This window comes from Brachyistius frenatus, unplaced genomic scaffold (assembly GCF_029030835.1).
Source record: "Brachyistius frenatus isolate BFR_SWC_R1_liver_20210118 unplaced genomic scaffold, ASM2903083v1 Contig_79, whole genome shotgun sequence".
In the NCBI taxonomy this organism is placed as follows: domain Eukaryota; kingdom Metazoa; phylum Chordata; class Actinopteri; family Embiotocidae; genus Brachyistius; species Brachyistius frenatus.
The window spans coordinates 1,300,640-1,314,294 of NW_027210678.1; the positions used below are offsets into that span (position 1 = coordinate 1,300,640).

General features: G+C 47.1%; 1 protein-coding gene across 1 annotated transcript; it reads right to left on the reverse strand.

The window, feature by feature from the left end:
* Positions 1 to 1,264: 1,264 nt before the first annotated feature.
* LOC138626922 (frizzled-8-like) lies at positions 1,265 to 3,720 on the reverse strand. Its single transcript, XM_069708931.1, has one exon. The coding sequence runs from the start codon at positions 3,465 to 3,467 to the stop codon at positions 1,722 to 1,724; it is 1,746 nt and encodes a 581-aa protein (XP_069565032.1). The 5' UTR covers positions 3,468 to 3,720; the 3' UTR covers positions 1,265 to 1,721.
* Between the last annotated feature and the right edge of the window lie 9,935 nt (positions 3,721 to 13,655).

Here is a 13,655-nt window from a genome sequence, read left to right on the forward strand (position 1 = left end):
AGAGATTAAATATATTAAGAGATTCAGAACAAAACCTCACATCAGAAGTGAGAAGAGACACATTTCCAGACTCATATTGAACACATTCATCAGCTGTATATTAAATTCACTTTTTATGCTCAATGGCCCTTTTGATGGCTGTCAGCGTCTCCTCCTTCCACCAGAAGGGGGCAGCATAACACAACTTTGGCCGTCAGTCCTCATCGTATGAAATTCCTCTGCAGAGTTTGGACCACATCAAATGATGTCCTGTCATTTCAGATCATAAAGTACTTAGGAACAGCACAACTTTTGATAATATTTTCTTATTTTCTCACTTTGGAGACAAAATGGAACCCTTTTACGCGCACTTACGGCCATTACGCACAGCATGTTTTTTTGAACGTTTCCACACGTTGAACCTGAGCTGAGTGACAGTTTTCCTGTCAAGAGGATAAACGGACCACACACTGCACGGCTTTAACTACCTTCATACACACACTCCTCTCTGACCTCTTAATTAGAAGCCTCAGGCAATAAGAGCACCTCCAACTGCCCACTTAAACGTATAATAAGCATCTACTGCCACGATGACAAAGCACAGGTCAGTTCAGAGATCAGACACCTTTTTGGGGGGTTTTAAATTCTTGGAGCAAACAAATTAAACCTGGAGAAAAGAAATAATCTTCCTCCACTGATACACATGTTCCAAGCAGGAAAAAAAAAGAAAACAAATGTAAACTAAGAAGACCTCCTGTCATTTCTCTCTTGCAGCGTCTCAGCGTGACGTTCTGCAGCATTGAGGAGCTTTAATGGAGCTTCAAATCTGTGTGGCCACGAAGGCAGCTTACACCTTTAAGTTAAATATAAATGATCTATAACTTTTAAAGCAGCTGTTCTCTCAAGTACTTCACAAACAGTTTCAGTTGAGGTTCAGTCGTGAGGAGGCAAGAAAAACAAAAAAACATCCCATAAAAGTTATTTTATTCTCAAAATAAAATCTTCTATCAAAGTGGAAATTATACATATTTACAGTCTCGTAAAATTCCATATACAAATGTACAACATATGTGCACCAATAATTATATAAATACACTTTACGCGCTGATGGAACCCGTATGAGACAGAATTAAGGCATCGATTCAAAGGTGGAGACAGAAAACAGCGTCTCACTGGGAGTGTTTGTGTTTAAGACACGGCGGTTTCTTTACAGTAAGAAGACGGAGGAGAGCCTCATATACCGTGTAACCTATAGACGAGGGGGGTAGTGTGTGTGTGTGGGGGGGGGGGGGGGGGTGTTGTCAGCTGTGCGCATTCAATTAGGCGCAGATAAGACTGCGGGCTCTCCGCGCCAGGTACATTGTTCTGCTGCTGACGGGCTCATTATTTAAAGAGAAGTCATTAGGCGCTCATTAATGTGCTAATTACAACACGCTGATGGACAATCCCAACACAATTACCCCCCCCCACCCCCCTCCCTCACATTCAAACCCACGGACGTCATCTGGATAAGGCAAAGAAGGAGCACTTTCCACGAGTTCAAACTCATATCAGGACTTTTAGAAGCAGAATGAATGAAATCCAACAAATCGTTCACATTAGAGGAGTTCTCGGGACCAAAGTGGCAGTTTGGTGACTCACGTGTAATAATTTACCAACTAAAAAAAACCATTAAGAATCAAGTCTGTTGTCCCCAAAGAGCTGCTGGTTTGAAGTCTGATGTCCCGCCTCTCTCCCCCTGATCACACCCGGGACAGGGGCATCTGTTTGGGGCAGGACACCGAGCTGGCCGTCCCGGACCTCCACGTCAGTCCCGTGCTCACGTCGCTGTACATGGAGCCCGCGGAGGCTTTGCTGCCCCAGCAGCACCGCGTGCAGAAAGTCCTCCAGGAGTCCAGGGTTTTCCCGGACCAGATCCAGGCTCCCGAAGTGATCCCCACCAGGAGGCACATGAAGTACTTCAGCATGAACACGGCGTAGTCCGGCCTCTGCCTGCTCGGGTCCGTCACGCACGTGCAGTTGTGCGTAATCTCCCACGTCTGTCTGTGGTGCTGCTCGTAAAAGTAACACGCCACTATGACCGTGGCCGGGACGGTGTACAGAACCGTGAACACTCCGATCCGGATCATCAGCCGCTCCAGCTTGTCGGTCTTGGTGCCCCCCTGCTTGATAACACTCCTGATCCGGAACAGGGAGACGAACCCGGCCAGCAGAAACATGGTGCCGATGAACAGGTAGATGACCAGCGGAGCCAGCACGAAGCCCCGCAGGTTATCCAAATTCTGGTTGCCTACGTAGCAAATCCCGGCAACGGAGTCCCCGTCCACGGAGCTCAGAGCCAGAACCGCGATGGACTTCAAGCTTGGGATGAGCCAGGCGGCCAGGTGGAAGTACTGAGAGTAGCTGGCTATCGCCTCGTTCCCCCACTTCATCCCCGCAGCGAGGAACCAGGTGAGCGACAGGATCACCCACCAGATGGAGCTGGCCATGCCGAAGAAGTAGATGAGCAGGAAGACGACGGTGCACAGCGCGGGACCCGTGGTCTCATAGTGGATGTGCTCGGCGCCGTTCTCCCGGTTGCACGCCACTTCCTCGTGCCCCGCGATCAGTCTGACGATATATCCCACCGACACGAACATGTAGCAGGCGGACAGGAAGATGATGGGCCGCTCCGGGTACTTGAACCTCTCCATGTCGATGAGGAAAGTGGCCACAGTGGCGAAGGTGGAGACGAAGCACAGGACGGACCACAGGCCGATCCAGAAGGCGGTGAAGGTCCTCTCCTCCTGGGTGAAGTAGGGGTTGTGGCACGGCATGGCGCAGTTCTGGATCTGTCCCGTCTTGACGCGGTTGTGCAGCGGGTGGCCGTCGCTGGTCACGGGCACCATGGGCGCGCGGCAGAAGCATCCCGGCTCGCACGGAGAGGCAGCCGGTTTGTGTTTACCGGGGATGCCGCGGCCGTAGCCGCTCTTCTTCTTGGTGTTGTACGGCTTCAGGGGCCGGTTGGTGGGCTTCGCCACCACCGGGGACACGGTGGTGGTCTGGCTCCGGTTGTAGTCCATGCACAGCGTGTCCTGGTTGCCCTGCTCGGGCAGCAGGTCGCACCTCATCCGGTCCGGCCACGCGAAGCCGTACTGCCTCATCAGCGGAGCGCAGCCGGCTTTGGCCCGCTCGCACACACTCCGGCACGGCGGCAACGGCTTCTTGTAGTCCTCCAGGCAGATCGGTGTGTACATGCTGCACAGGAAGAAGCGCAGGTCCGGGGAGCAGTTGATCTCCACCAGCGGCCAGAACTGGTGCACCTCCAGGCCGGCCTCGTCCTGCGTGTCGTGGTTGAACTGGTTGGGCATGTAGGTGTAGTTGTAGCCGATCCCTTTACACAGCGGCACGGAGATCTCCTGGCACTGGAGCTCCTTGGCCGCCATGCAGCGCGTGCCGTGCAGGACGAGGCTCAGCAGTACGCACCATCCCGGGATGCTCCTCTCCATCGCTGTTCTCCTGCGCGTGATCCGTCCTCCACAAAAGTGACAGCGAACTTGCTCTTTGCAAGCAGGCTGCAGGTCGGATCAATCCAGGGCTGCTGCTGGACTCGGACTCGTGCGCAGACGGTGTGTGTGTGTGTGTGTGTGTGTGTGTGTGTGTGTGTGTGTGTGTGTGTGTGTGTGTGTGTGTGTGTGTGTGTGTGTGTGTGTGCGCGCGCGTGTGTGTGTGCGCGTGCGCGTGTGCGTGTGTGTGTGAGAGAGAGAGAGAGAGACGCGCTCCTATATCCAGAAAACAACAAGCGGTGTACTTTCACCCAGTGTGCGGACAGTCTTTGTGTGGGTGCAGCTCGGTGCCTCTCTGCATGCGCTGCAGCTGATGGGAGCGCTGGATTTTATACGGGAGGCGCGAGGACACTCCCCCGGGCCGGGCGGGGAGGGGAGAGCGAGTCAAGTCAATCAGGAGGCCTTTGTAAAGGTGTTTGTTTAAAATGTTCACCCTGGAGGAAGGGTTACAATCACTTTGTCCTTGTTTACACCCCCCGCCTCCCTCCTCTTCCTCCTCCTCCTCCTAATACACACTAATTCACACACTGCTCTTTACAAACGAGCAGAAACAGAGGAGGAGGAGAATTAGGGGGAGGAGGGGGGGGGTGTTAATCCAACAGAAAGGCTACATTATGAAGGAATGTCTCTGGGGGTGCAAACAGTGGAGAGAAGACTGATCAAAAGTTAACATGCAAACTTTTTGGTTGCATGTTCCTGAACGCACCGCAGCATGATGACAGAAATTAAATAAACGATTCTGGGAAAGTTCATTATTTTAGTTATTTTGGTTGTTTGGATGTCTTCAGAATTGCACCACTGATTTAATCATTTTGCTCAAAACTGCAACAGACAGGCTAATTTAACAGAATATTTATTAGTTACTGAATTCATATCTGCGACATCTGTACTTATGACACAAAACATCCTGTCACATATTTTAGTGCCTGCACATCACAGAAATGTCCTTTTCAGCAGACTGACAGCGAGTCATGTGAAGACGTTTTAATTTGTGATGGAAACTCTACGGCTCATAAAAAAAAGTGTGATTTATGTTTGGTGAAAACTTTTCACTGTGAAAAAGTTACATTTGAGGATGCTGTTTCAACATCTGGACACGGGCACATTTATGAAAACGATGTTTTGAGCTGACTGGTCGGCTCATGTAGAAGTTATTAAGTGTATTAAAATGGGATGTTTTTGCATCCGTAGGGAGGCTGTAGAGTGGGTTGCACAGAGGTTGGTGGTTCGATCCCAGCTCCTCCTGCCCCCATGTCTAAGTGTCCTTGATCAAGACGCTGAACCCGAAGCTGCTCCACATTCATCGGTGTGTGAGTGTGCTCCTGATGGCGGCACCTTGCATGGAGATCAGTCTCATTAGTGTGTGAATGGGTGAATGGAAAACCATGTTAAAGTACTTTGAGACCGAAAGGTGATAAAAGTATACAAGTACAGACCATTTACCATCCCAACTTTTAGATGCAGGAAAGTCAATGAATAAAAAGCAGGTGGACAAACGGAATCCTGCAAACCGAACTGAATCCTTCAACTTCAACTTGGTGTGTGTGTGTGTGTGTGTGTGTGTGTGTGTGTGTGTGTGTGTGTGTGTGTGTGTGTGTGTGTGTGTGTGTGTGTGTGTGTGTGTGTGTGTGTGTGTATGTGCAAACAGTTCCACAGCTCAGCCCTAAATAGACATAAGCTAACACGGGCGGACAGAGAGTTGTGACAGCACTAATTAAAGTAATTCACTCTTCTTTGTGGATTCAACAGATTCAAATGGAGCGGAGACAGTTGGGCCGACTGGCGCTCACGTTTCCAATCCACATGTTTTTAATCAGACTGATTAGCCCCGAAACTCCAGTCTGCAAAAAGGATGCTTGTTTTATAGCTCAGTGAGAGGGGAGGGGGGGCGGGGGGGTTTGGTCGGGTGGGGTCCATTAATGAAGGGACTTTAATAGTAATCGGTGTAAATCTGTCAGAAAAGTTGGACAAATTGATCAATAAAAAACAAAACAGCACGATATAAAGTTTTTCTTTCGTCAGAACATGAGACGTAAATTCCAGAATCTCGACGTGGAAAGTTGTTGTCTCCTCAGTCGGTAAGATATCGATCCTTTAACAGGCAAAACTCTCAGAGACGCTGCAGGAAGAGGAACCGAGGAGGGACAAACTGAAGTCATGAAAATAGATCGACAGTATTTAGTAGATATCTAGAATTAACGCCTGCAGGTCGCACGCCTCTGCTCACCACTCAGGTTTGAGATTACACATCCACACAGTGACCTTGACCCTTGACCCCTGACCTCAGAAATCTAACCAGCTCATCCTCGGTGTCAAGTGAATGTTTTTGCCAATTTTGACCCAATTCCTTCGAGGCGTTCTTGAGATATCGCGTTCACGAGAACGAGCCAGACCAACAGAAAGCGTCATGGATTGAATCCCGATCGCCCGGCGAGACGTCTGCAGTCGGTTCACACGGTAACCAAACTAAAATAAATAAATCACAATTTAAAGCATTTGTATAATCAGTCGGAGGGTGATTTGCACGTTAAAGTCCGTCTCCGGTGTTCCTAACGGGTCACGACTGCTCTGCTAACAGCGAACGGCAAATCGCTTCGTTGACAGCAGGTGGAACATTTTTTCTCACGGTGGAACCGGACTCCTCAGACGTTCCCGTTCACACTGTGTTCATGCGCGGGTTTTTTTTGGGTCCGATCCAGAGGCCTGCCCCGCCGGGCCGGCCGTCTCCAGCCGAGCCGTGAACCGCAGGTGAAAGTCCCAGGAAACAGGTGCCTCCTCCTTCTCCTCCTCCTCCTCCTCCTCCTCCCACCGGGGGAGAACCGAATAGCAGGCCCGAGCATCGGTTACACCAATCGCTGTCTATCAGAGTGGAACCCGTATTGATTAACATGGCTGATAGACCCGGCGGGCCCAGCCACCAACTGTCGACTACGCCTCCCGCCTCCTGATAGCGGGTTTCGGGTTTCGCGCTGGCCCCCCGCATACCACGTTTAAAAGGGTGGAAATGGAATTACTGCATCTGTTTAGAAGTCGATTTCTGCATTCCCCGCTGCAGCGCTCCTCGATCTGACACCCCCTCCCCCCCCACCACACACACCACCCACCACCCACCACCACCCTCCGACTCTCCCAGGGCTCTCAAAGTTCATGACGCCAAAGAGAAAGGAGGGAGGAAGGTGGAGGGAGGGGGGGGTTCTCACAGAGTTACTGAGGCGTGCTGTGAAACTCTGAAATGTTTGTCTTTGGAACCTCCTCATGGGAAGTTTGGCCCCGTGATCCTCTCAGACTCCTCCGGCCCCCGTCTGTAAAATAACGGGATGAAAACTGACGGTGCTCATCGATGATGTTGTTGGAATTGATTAATGGAACGGATCAATGAGATCAATAGGAAGCCTGCAGTGAGGACTTCGGTCTAGATGATGGTGAAAGGAAAGAGAATTAAAAATAGCAGGAAAAGTAACCAGTTAAGATTTTTCTTCTTAAGTTTCTACTAAAGCTTCATTAATAGATGAGCGGTATTAGAAAATGCTTTGTGCCAAAAACGTGCAGTTCCTCCAACGGCCACTAGCGGCTGGCTCGTGATGTCACCTGTTGGTTTGTGAGCTGTGGACCCAGAAGTGACCATATTTGGACAAACTGGGGGCGGAGCAAGCGGTGGATCTGACTCGATCTGATTGGAAACACGAGGAACGCGAAGTCCCGCCCATCTATAGTGGAAACCTGACTTCACTGCAGGCCTGTCAATCAAACAGACCCCCCCTCCCCCCCCAAACATGCAGCGTTGAGGCCTAATTTCTAATTAATGACGTGATTATTTTCAGATGGGCTGCGAGAAAATTAATAAGGAGCTTTAGCTAATGCCGCACAAAATTATTTTTGTAGCCGACCTCTAGTGGCACTCGGTGGTATTGCAGCTTATCGGCCTCATTATTCAGACCCGGAAGCTACGAACACTTTCATAAAATGTAAATGTAAACTGTATCAAAATGTAAAAACGGACACCTTTACAGCAGCAATCAACATTTTTACAGCCCGATACATAAAAAAAAAAAATCAGTTCATGGGATCTGTAGCTAAACTTCAGGTGGGAACCTTCACAGTTGGCAAACTGCCTGCAGGTTCCCGACACCAGGCTTCACCGGGCCAGCCTGAGCTTCGCCCACGCAACACCTCTTTGACCATTTTTTTTGGGAGTACGGCTGAAAAAAACAAACATTTTAAGGTAAGTCAGCTCAGGTAAAAATGTTTCTGTACTGACGGTTAATCATTCGGTGCCACTTCTCCAGATGATCTGATGTCTTCAGACCTCTATAGATTACACAACGGAGCAAAATGACTTTGCTTTAGATACGATCACCTTCTCGTAAATGTATCAAAAACAAGTCGCGTCTCGCTCTGCAGGCGCCGATAACCAACCTGACCCACTTTCATTGAAACCTGCATCTCCTCCTCAATATCTCCTCTGAAGCTGGCAATTAAATAAATATTGAAGCGGTGTGTCGCCTCGGTGCCCGGGGTAGTTGGGCTCATTTAAAACCACGTGTGTGTGTGTGTGTGTGTGTGTGTGTGTGTGTGTGTGTGTGTGTGTGTGTGTGTGTGTGTGTGTGTGTGTCGGAGAGGAGGCCTGAGTGTAATTAGATCTGATGTACGACTTGAAGATAAGACGTGGAGCCCCCCCCCCTCCTCCATGACTTCTGAGGATGTTTACTTTCTTTAAGTTTTGGACGAAGTCTTTTAGACGCCACCCTTGATCTCGATGGGAATGCTGCTTGTCACCGACTTCTCACTGGCTGGATAAATAATCAGCGTATAAATAACTATATGAGGAGTTGCAGGAAAAGAAAAAAAAATCCATAACGTAGATGATCCATTTGTTCTCACTTCATTATTTAACTTCTACACTCAGGTTTTCTTTTTACGTGTTTCAAACTGCTGATATTTTTTAATTAAAACCTCATTTTCTGACCGCAAAGTAGAAAAACTTCACTTTGATGTCAGCAGTTTGTTTAATATGGTTTTTTTTGGTACCTTTTGAGTGACTCATCATGAAGTGGAAGTTTCTAATTTTCCGGCTATAACCAGAGGAAATTTAGGTTATTGTTCCTGGTCAGTGACGGATGGAAGATTCCTCCTCCTCCTCCTCCTCCTCCTCCTCCTCCTCTTCCTTCTCCTCCTCCCTCCGTCCTTCCTTTCCTTCCTGCCGCAAGTTAAGATTCCTCAGCAGTTCTCCTCCGTGTTTACTTAAAGACAGACTACTAATCAGTCGGTGGTAAATTGAGGCTCAAGGCAGTCTCACACACACACACACACACACACACACACACACACACACACACACACACACACACACACACACACACACACACACACACACACACACACACACACACACGGTGTGTATTGTATCAACTCACCTTCCTTCCGCTCATTAACCAGAGCAAACACTGACACAAATCCCTCCCATCCAATCAGTCTGCTGCTGCAGCAACCATGACAGCAGGTCTGTTAACCAACCTCCTGAAACTACACACACACACACACACACACACACACACACACACACACACACACACACACACACACACACACACACACACACACACACACACACACACACACACACACTTAAAACCAAAAGATAAGAGCTAATAGGTTTAAATTATAATACTGAGATTCCCGCCTTAACATTCAGGTACACAAATATTTGTTGAAGGAGAATTTCTCTCTAAAACTGTTTTTTTTATCAGCTGATGATGATGAAGATGATGAAGATGATGTTGTGAAGGCTGAAATCTGAATGTAGTTTGGTCCACACTGCATTTCACCGGTGACCCGAGGCTGCTGGATCATTTACGGACACAAAAGGAAACATTTCTAGATGTCGTTTTTCCAATCACCTTTTTTTTTTTTTTTCCTAAAAGATAAAAATAAATAAATATATATCAAACAAAGTTTGAAATCCTTTCAGAGAAGTTAATTTCTGCCTCCAGCTCTTCACAAAGTTTGAGTGTTTGGCTTAACTCATTCTTACAGATTTATTTTATTCAAATGCAACAAAAAACAAAACAACAGATGGTTAAAATGGGACAATTAATACCCAAAGATAAACATTAAGTTAAATTAAATTTTTACTCTTGTTGTAAATGTTTCAAGTGCTGAAGGACACATCAGCAGAAGCATCTACATGACTTTATATTTTTAGGCATTTCAAATTAAATCATGTTGCGTGGAGGTGGTTACTGTAAAGTCACGTATTTATCCTCAAAATCTTTTCAGGGAAAATCTGCCACCTTTTCTCTTCCAAACTGCTCAGGTGATCAACTCCTTCCAGGTGTGTGAATTCAGAGAACTCACAAAAACAAGCAGTGATTTAAACTCTCAGTTCCTCCTGAGTTTAGCTTTGTGCACCGCCTCTAAAAGAGTGTTTCATGTACTCTCCCTTATATAACCTCCCAGCCAGCAGCTGCATGGAGCTAATCAGACACACCTGGTTTCAATAGGAGTCAATGAGCAGATAATTAGCATCTAAAACCTTTAAACAGACCCTAAACCGGCAGGAACACAAATAAAATCCTACTTAAAGGGAATTCCTGTTTCATACAGCTGCTGTAGTTTCAGACGTCACTTCTGTCTCTGATAAAATACTCACGAGTTAATTGCTGAGATTTGAGAAACACGGAAGCGTCACTGAGACGATCTGAACAGGAAAAGAAACCCGAGACGTCGAACAGAGTTGAAACAAACACTTGAGTCAATAAGACTCACTGGGAAATAAAAGCAATCAAAAACGTTTTTTTTTTTTCCAGGAGTTTGTAATTTGACCATAAAAGTAGACACGGCTTCCGGGTCTGAAAAATGAGGCATTAAAAGCTGCAATACCAGCGAGTGCCACTAGAGGTCGGCTCCAAAAAGCCTCCGGCTCCATAGACTCCCATTCAACTTCTCTCATCAAATCCAAAGTGAATAAAATGTGTCCATCAGTTATCTCGGTGTTGTTAGCTAAAGTCACTCCTTCTTAGTTTTCTGGAGGTCCATCTGAAAATAATCCCTCATTCATTAGAAAAGAAGATTCAAGAAGACCTGTTTCTGGGGGCGTGTCTGTTTGATTGACAGGCCTGTGGTGCAGTCAGGTTACAGCTATCAGTCTAAAAAAGTTTTTTAGAAACTTATTGATTTAAATCCTGCTGTAAAAGAAATGTGTTATTCATTCATCAGATCATAAAAAAGAAAAAAAAAAAAAAAAAAAGCCCTTAAACAAGTTGTATTTGTCTGTTTACAGACACATCGCGTCTGTTCGCCGCCCGCTCGAACACGTCGGGAACACTGACGGCTTTCAGCGTTCTCCGGTTTCTCACCTCGTCGCCGAGCGGCTTCCCTCTGAGGATGAAGGCGGCTTGTAAAACACGGCCAGCGACTCGGGGAGCCGAGCGAGCGCCGAGGCTGTCGTCACGCGTCCTGTAATGAATCCTCGGGCCTGTGCGTTGTACCGCAGAGACGACGTCATCGCCGCTGGAGAAAGATCCCAATTAGAAACACGGCGCTGCTGTTTTCCAGCGCTGCTGATTCAAAGAACAGGCGCCTGTCGCCCCGGGGTCGTAGCGACGCCGGGAGAACAAGTGGCCGTTTAGAAAGGCTGGCGGCAACACCCTCCGCACCGGGCCGGCAGCCGCCCAGTTTAAACTACAGCATGAAGCGTTCAGGAGATTAATAATTGGGAAGATTTCACCTCCTGAGGAAAGAAAACACTTAAATATGACTTTACTCACTTCTGTCCTCCACCCCACCTTTTCACGACGACCACAACGTTTTAATCACTTAAAATATCAGTCAAGTTAAACGAGGTAAATGTCCTGTATCGTTTTGGAGCCGACATCTAGTGGCACTCGGTGGTATTGCAGCTCTCGGACTCATTTTTCAGACCTGGACGTTACGAACACTTCTACATACAATCTCTGGTAAAAAAAAATAACTCAATCATAATAAAGTAGTAGTCCAGAATAAAACTTGCATTTTACATGTTATTTTATAAGCTACAATAATTCCCATAACACGGACGTATTTTCCACAGATGGTTTGAAGGCAGCTGTTAACGAGTCACCAGAAATGAAGGATATTTATCGTTTTTACTGAACTCTAAAGAAGACCAGCGGAAAGCTAATTGACATTTATAGTCTTTAACATTTGTGGAAGATCAACTTTCCCTGAAGTGCCGAAGCCGTGAGTGTAAATGTTTGAGAAGGAGATAAGTAGCCCAGAATCTCTAGTGCCAGGAGGAGGGGGGAAGGGGAGGAGGAGGAGAGGAGAGGGGAGGAGGAGGAGAAGGAGGAGAAGAAGAAGAGGAGGGGGGGGGGGGATTGGGGATTTGGCAGGTTTCCCTCTTCGTGGTCGGAGCTCGACTCTTTTCTTTTCTTTATTCTGCTGTTCAACCTGTTGGAGTCCTGTTCTCACTGCTGTCCTCTCAGTACCTTCAGCGGTGAAGCTGGAAAAATCATTTAGGACGGATATCAGATGATGTGTGATTTGTTCTTCAAATAACGTCCTGGAGGCTTCGAGTGGCCTCGTTACACTCATTCGCTAAAAATCTGACTAACGTACACATTTGTACAGACAGGTTAATAAACACATAAACACTCAGTCACACACACACACACACACACACACACACACACACACACACACACACACACACACACACGCACACACACACACACACACACACACACACACGCACACACACACACACACACACACACACACACACACACACACACACACACACACACACACACACACACAAGTGTTCCTGAATAATATTTACCCATGTCAGCCCCTTAAGTAACAGCTTCCCCCATGTTTACTCAGACCGTGTGTGTGTGTGTGTGTGTGTGTGTGTGTGTGTGTGTGTGTGTGTGTGTGTGTGTGTGTGTGTGCACATGCACTATGCTCCACATGGAAGATTAATACAATGTTAAATTAAATTAATTTCATAGATTAAATGTTGGTGTCTGAATTCAGAGAATTTCTCCAATTCTACCTTCAAAACGTGATCGTTAAAAATATATTTTTTATTTCAAATAATTCATAACAGCAGCCGCTAAACGCATCACGACTAAGGAGTCAAACATCTTTTTTTGCTTTTGCTTTGCTCTGTTTGCTTGTTTGTTTGTTGTTTAGTAATCATTTCCAATCTTTGTTCTATTCCAAGCACCGATATTTAAGCTTGAGAGAAAGTTTGTTTTCTGTTGTTGTTTAATGTTATTTTGTTGAATTATTTATAATATATATATATATATATAAATGTGGGAGGGTGTTGGCGGCTCTATGAAGGCAGACTACACACGTATGTGTATCTGGAGGATCGACACATTCCACGGGAAGGTGATGAGTGAACTTTGACCCAAACGGTGAACCTGGCAGGAGGCTCCGCCCACTCTGTCCACACATGCACGCCCTCAATCAACATTAATTTCCTGAATACACGACCAGAACCACGATTCACCTGATGTCACTCAAACCTGACACCAAGTCTTCACCCTCAAATCTGAGCAGTCACACCCACAAAACAGATTTATGTCCCCACAACGTGCGTAATACACACACACACACACACACACACACACACACACACACACACACACACACACACACACACACACACACACACACACACACACACACACACACACACACACACACACACACACAGGCTTGGGTTAAACTGGGAGCAACCCTGCCAAGCCCAAACAGACAGGAGTGAGTTATTGGGGTAAATGCAGGTCAATATGCGAGTGAGAAGGAGGAGGAGGAGGAGGAGGACGAGGAGGAGGAGGAGGAGGAGGGTGTGGAGAGGAGAGAGAGGGTGAAGAGGAGGGAGGTGTTAAACTAGTGACGGGCAGGTAAATCAGAGATTAACAGGAAAATCTCAAGTTTAGTCGGTTCCAGAGTCCCTTTTATAAAATGATGTTCGACTGACTACTTCAAAAATACTCGAGTATTTAAACGGGGAAGTTTTATTTATTTATTTGTACATTCCTGCGGCCGAGCGTGTGAACTCTGTCAGCCGGCGATGATGAAGCAGCGTAATTAACCTTCTCTCACCTCCAATGAGTCTGACAACAGGTGCTTCGGTCG

What these genes read in the sequence shown, in the direction of transcription:
- LOC138626922 (XM_069708931.1), bottom strand. Translation starts at nt 3,467, where the DNA reads ATGGAGAGGAGCATCCCGGGATGGTGCGTACTGCTGAGCCTCGTCCTG.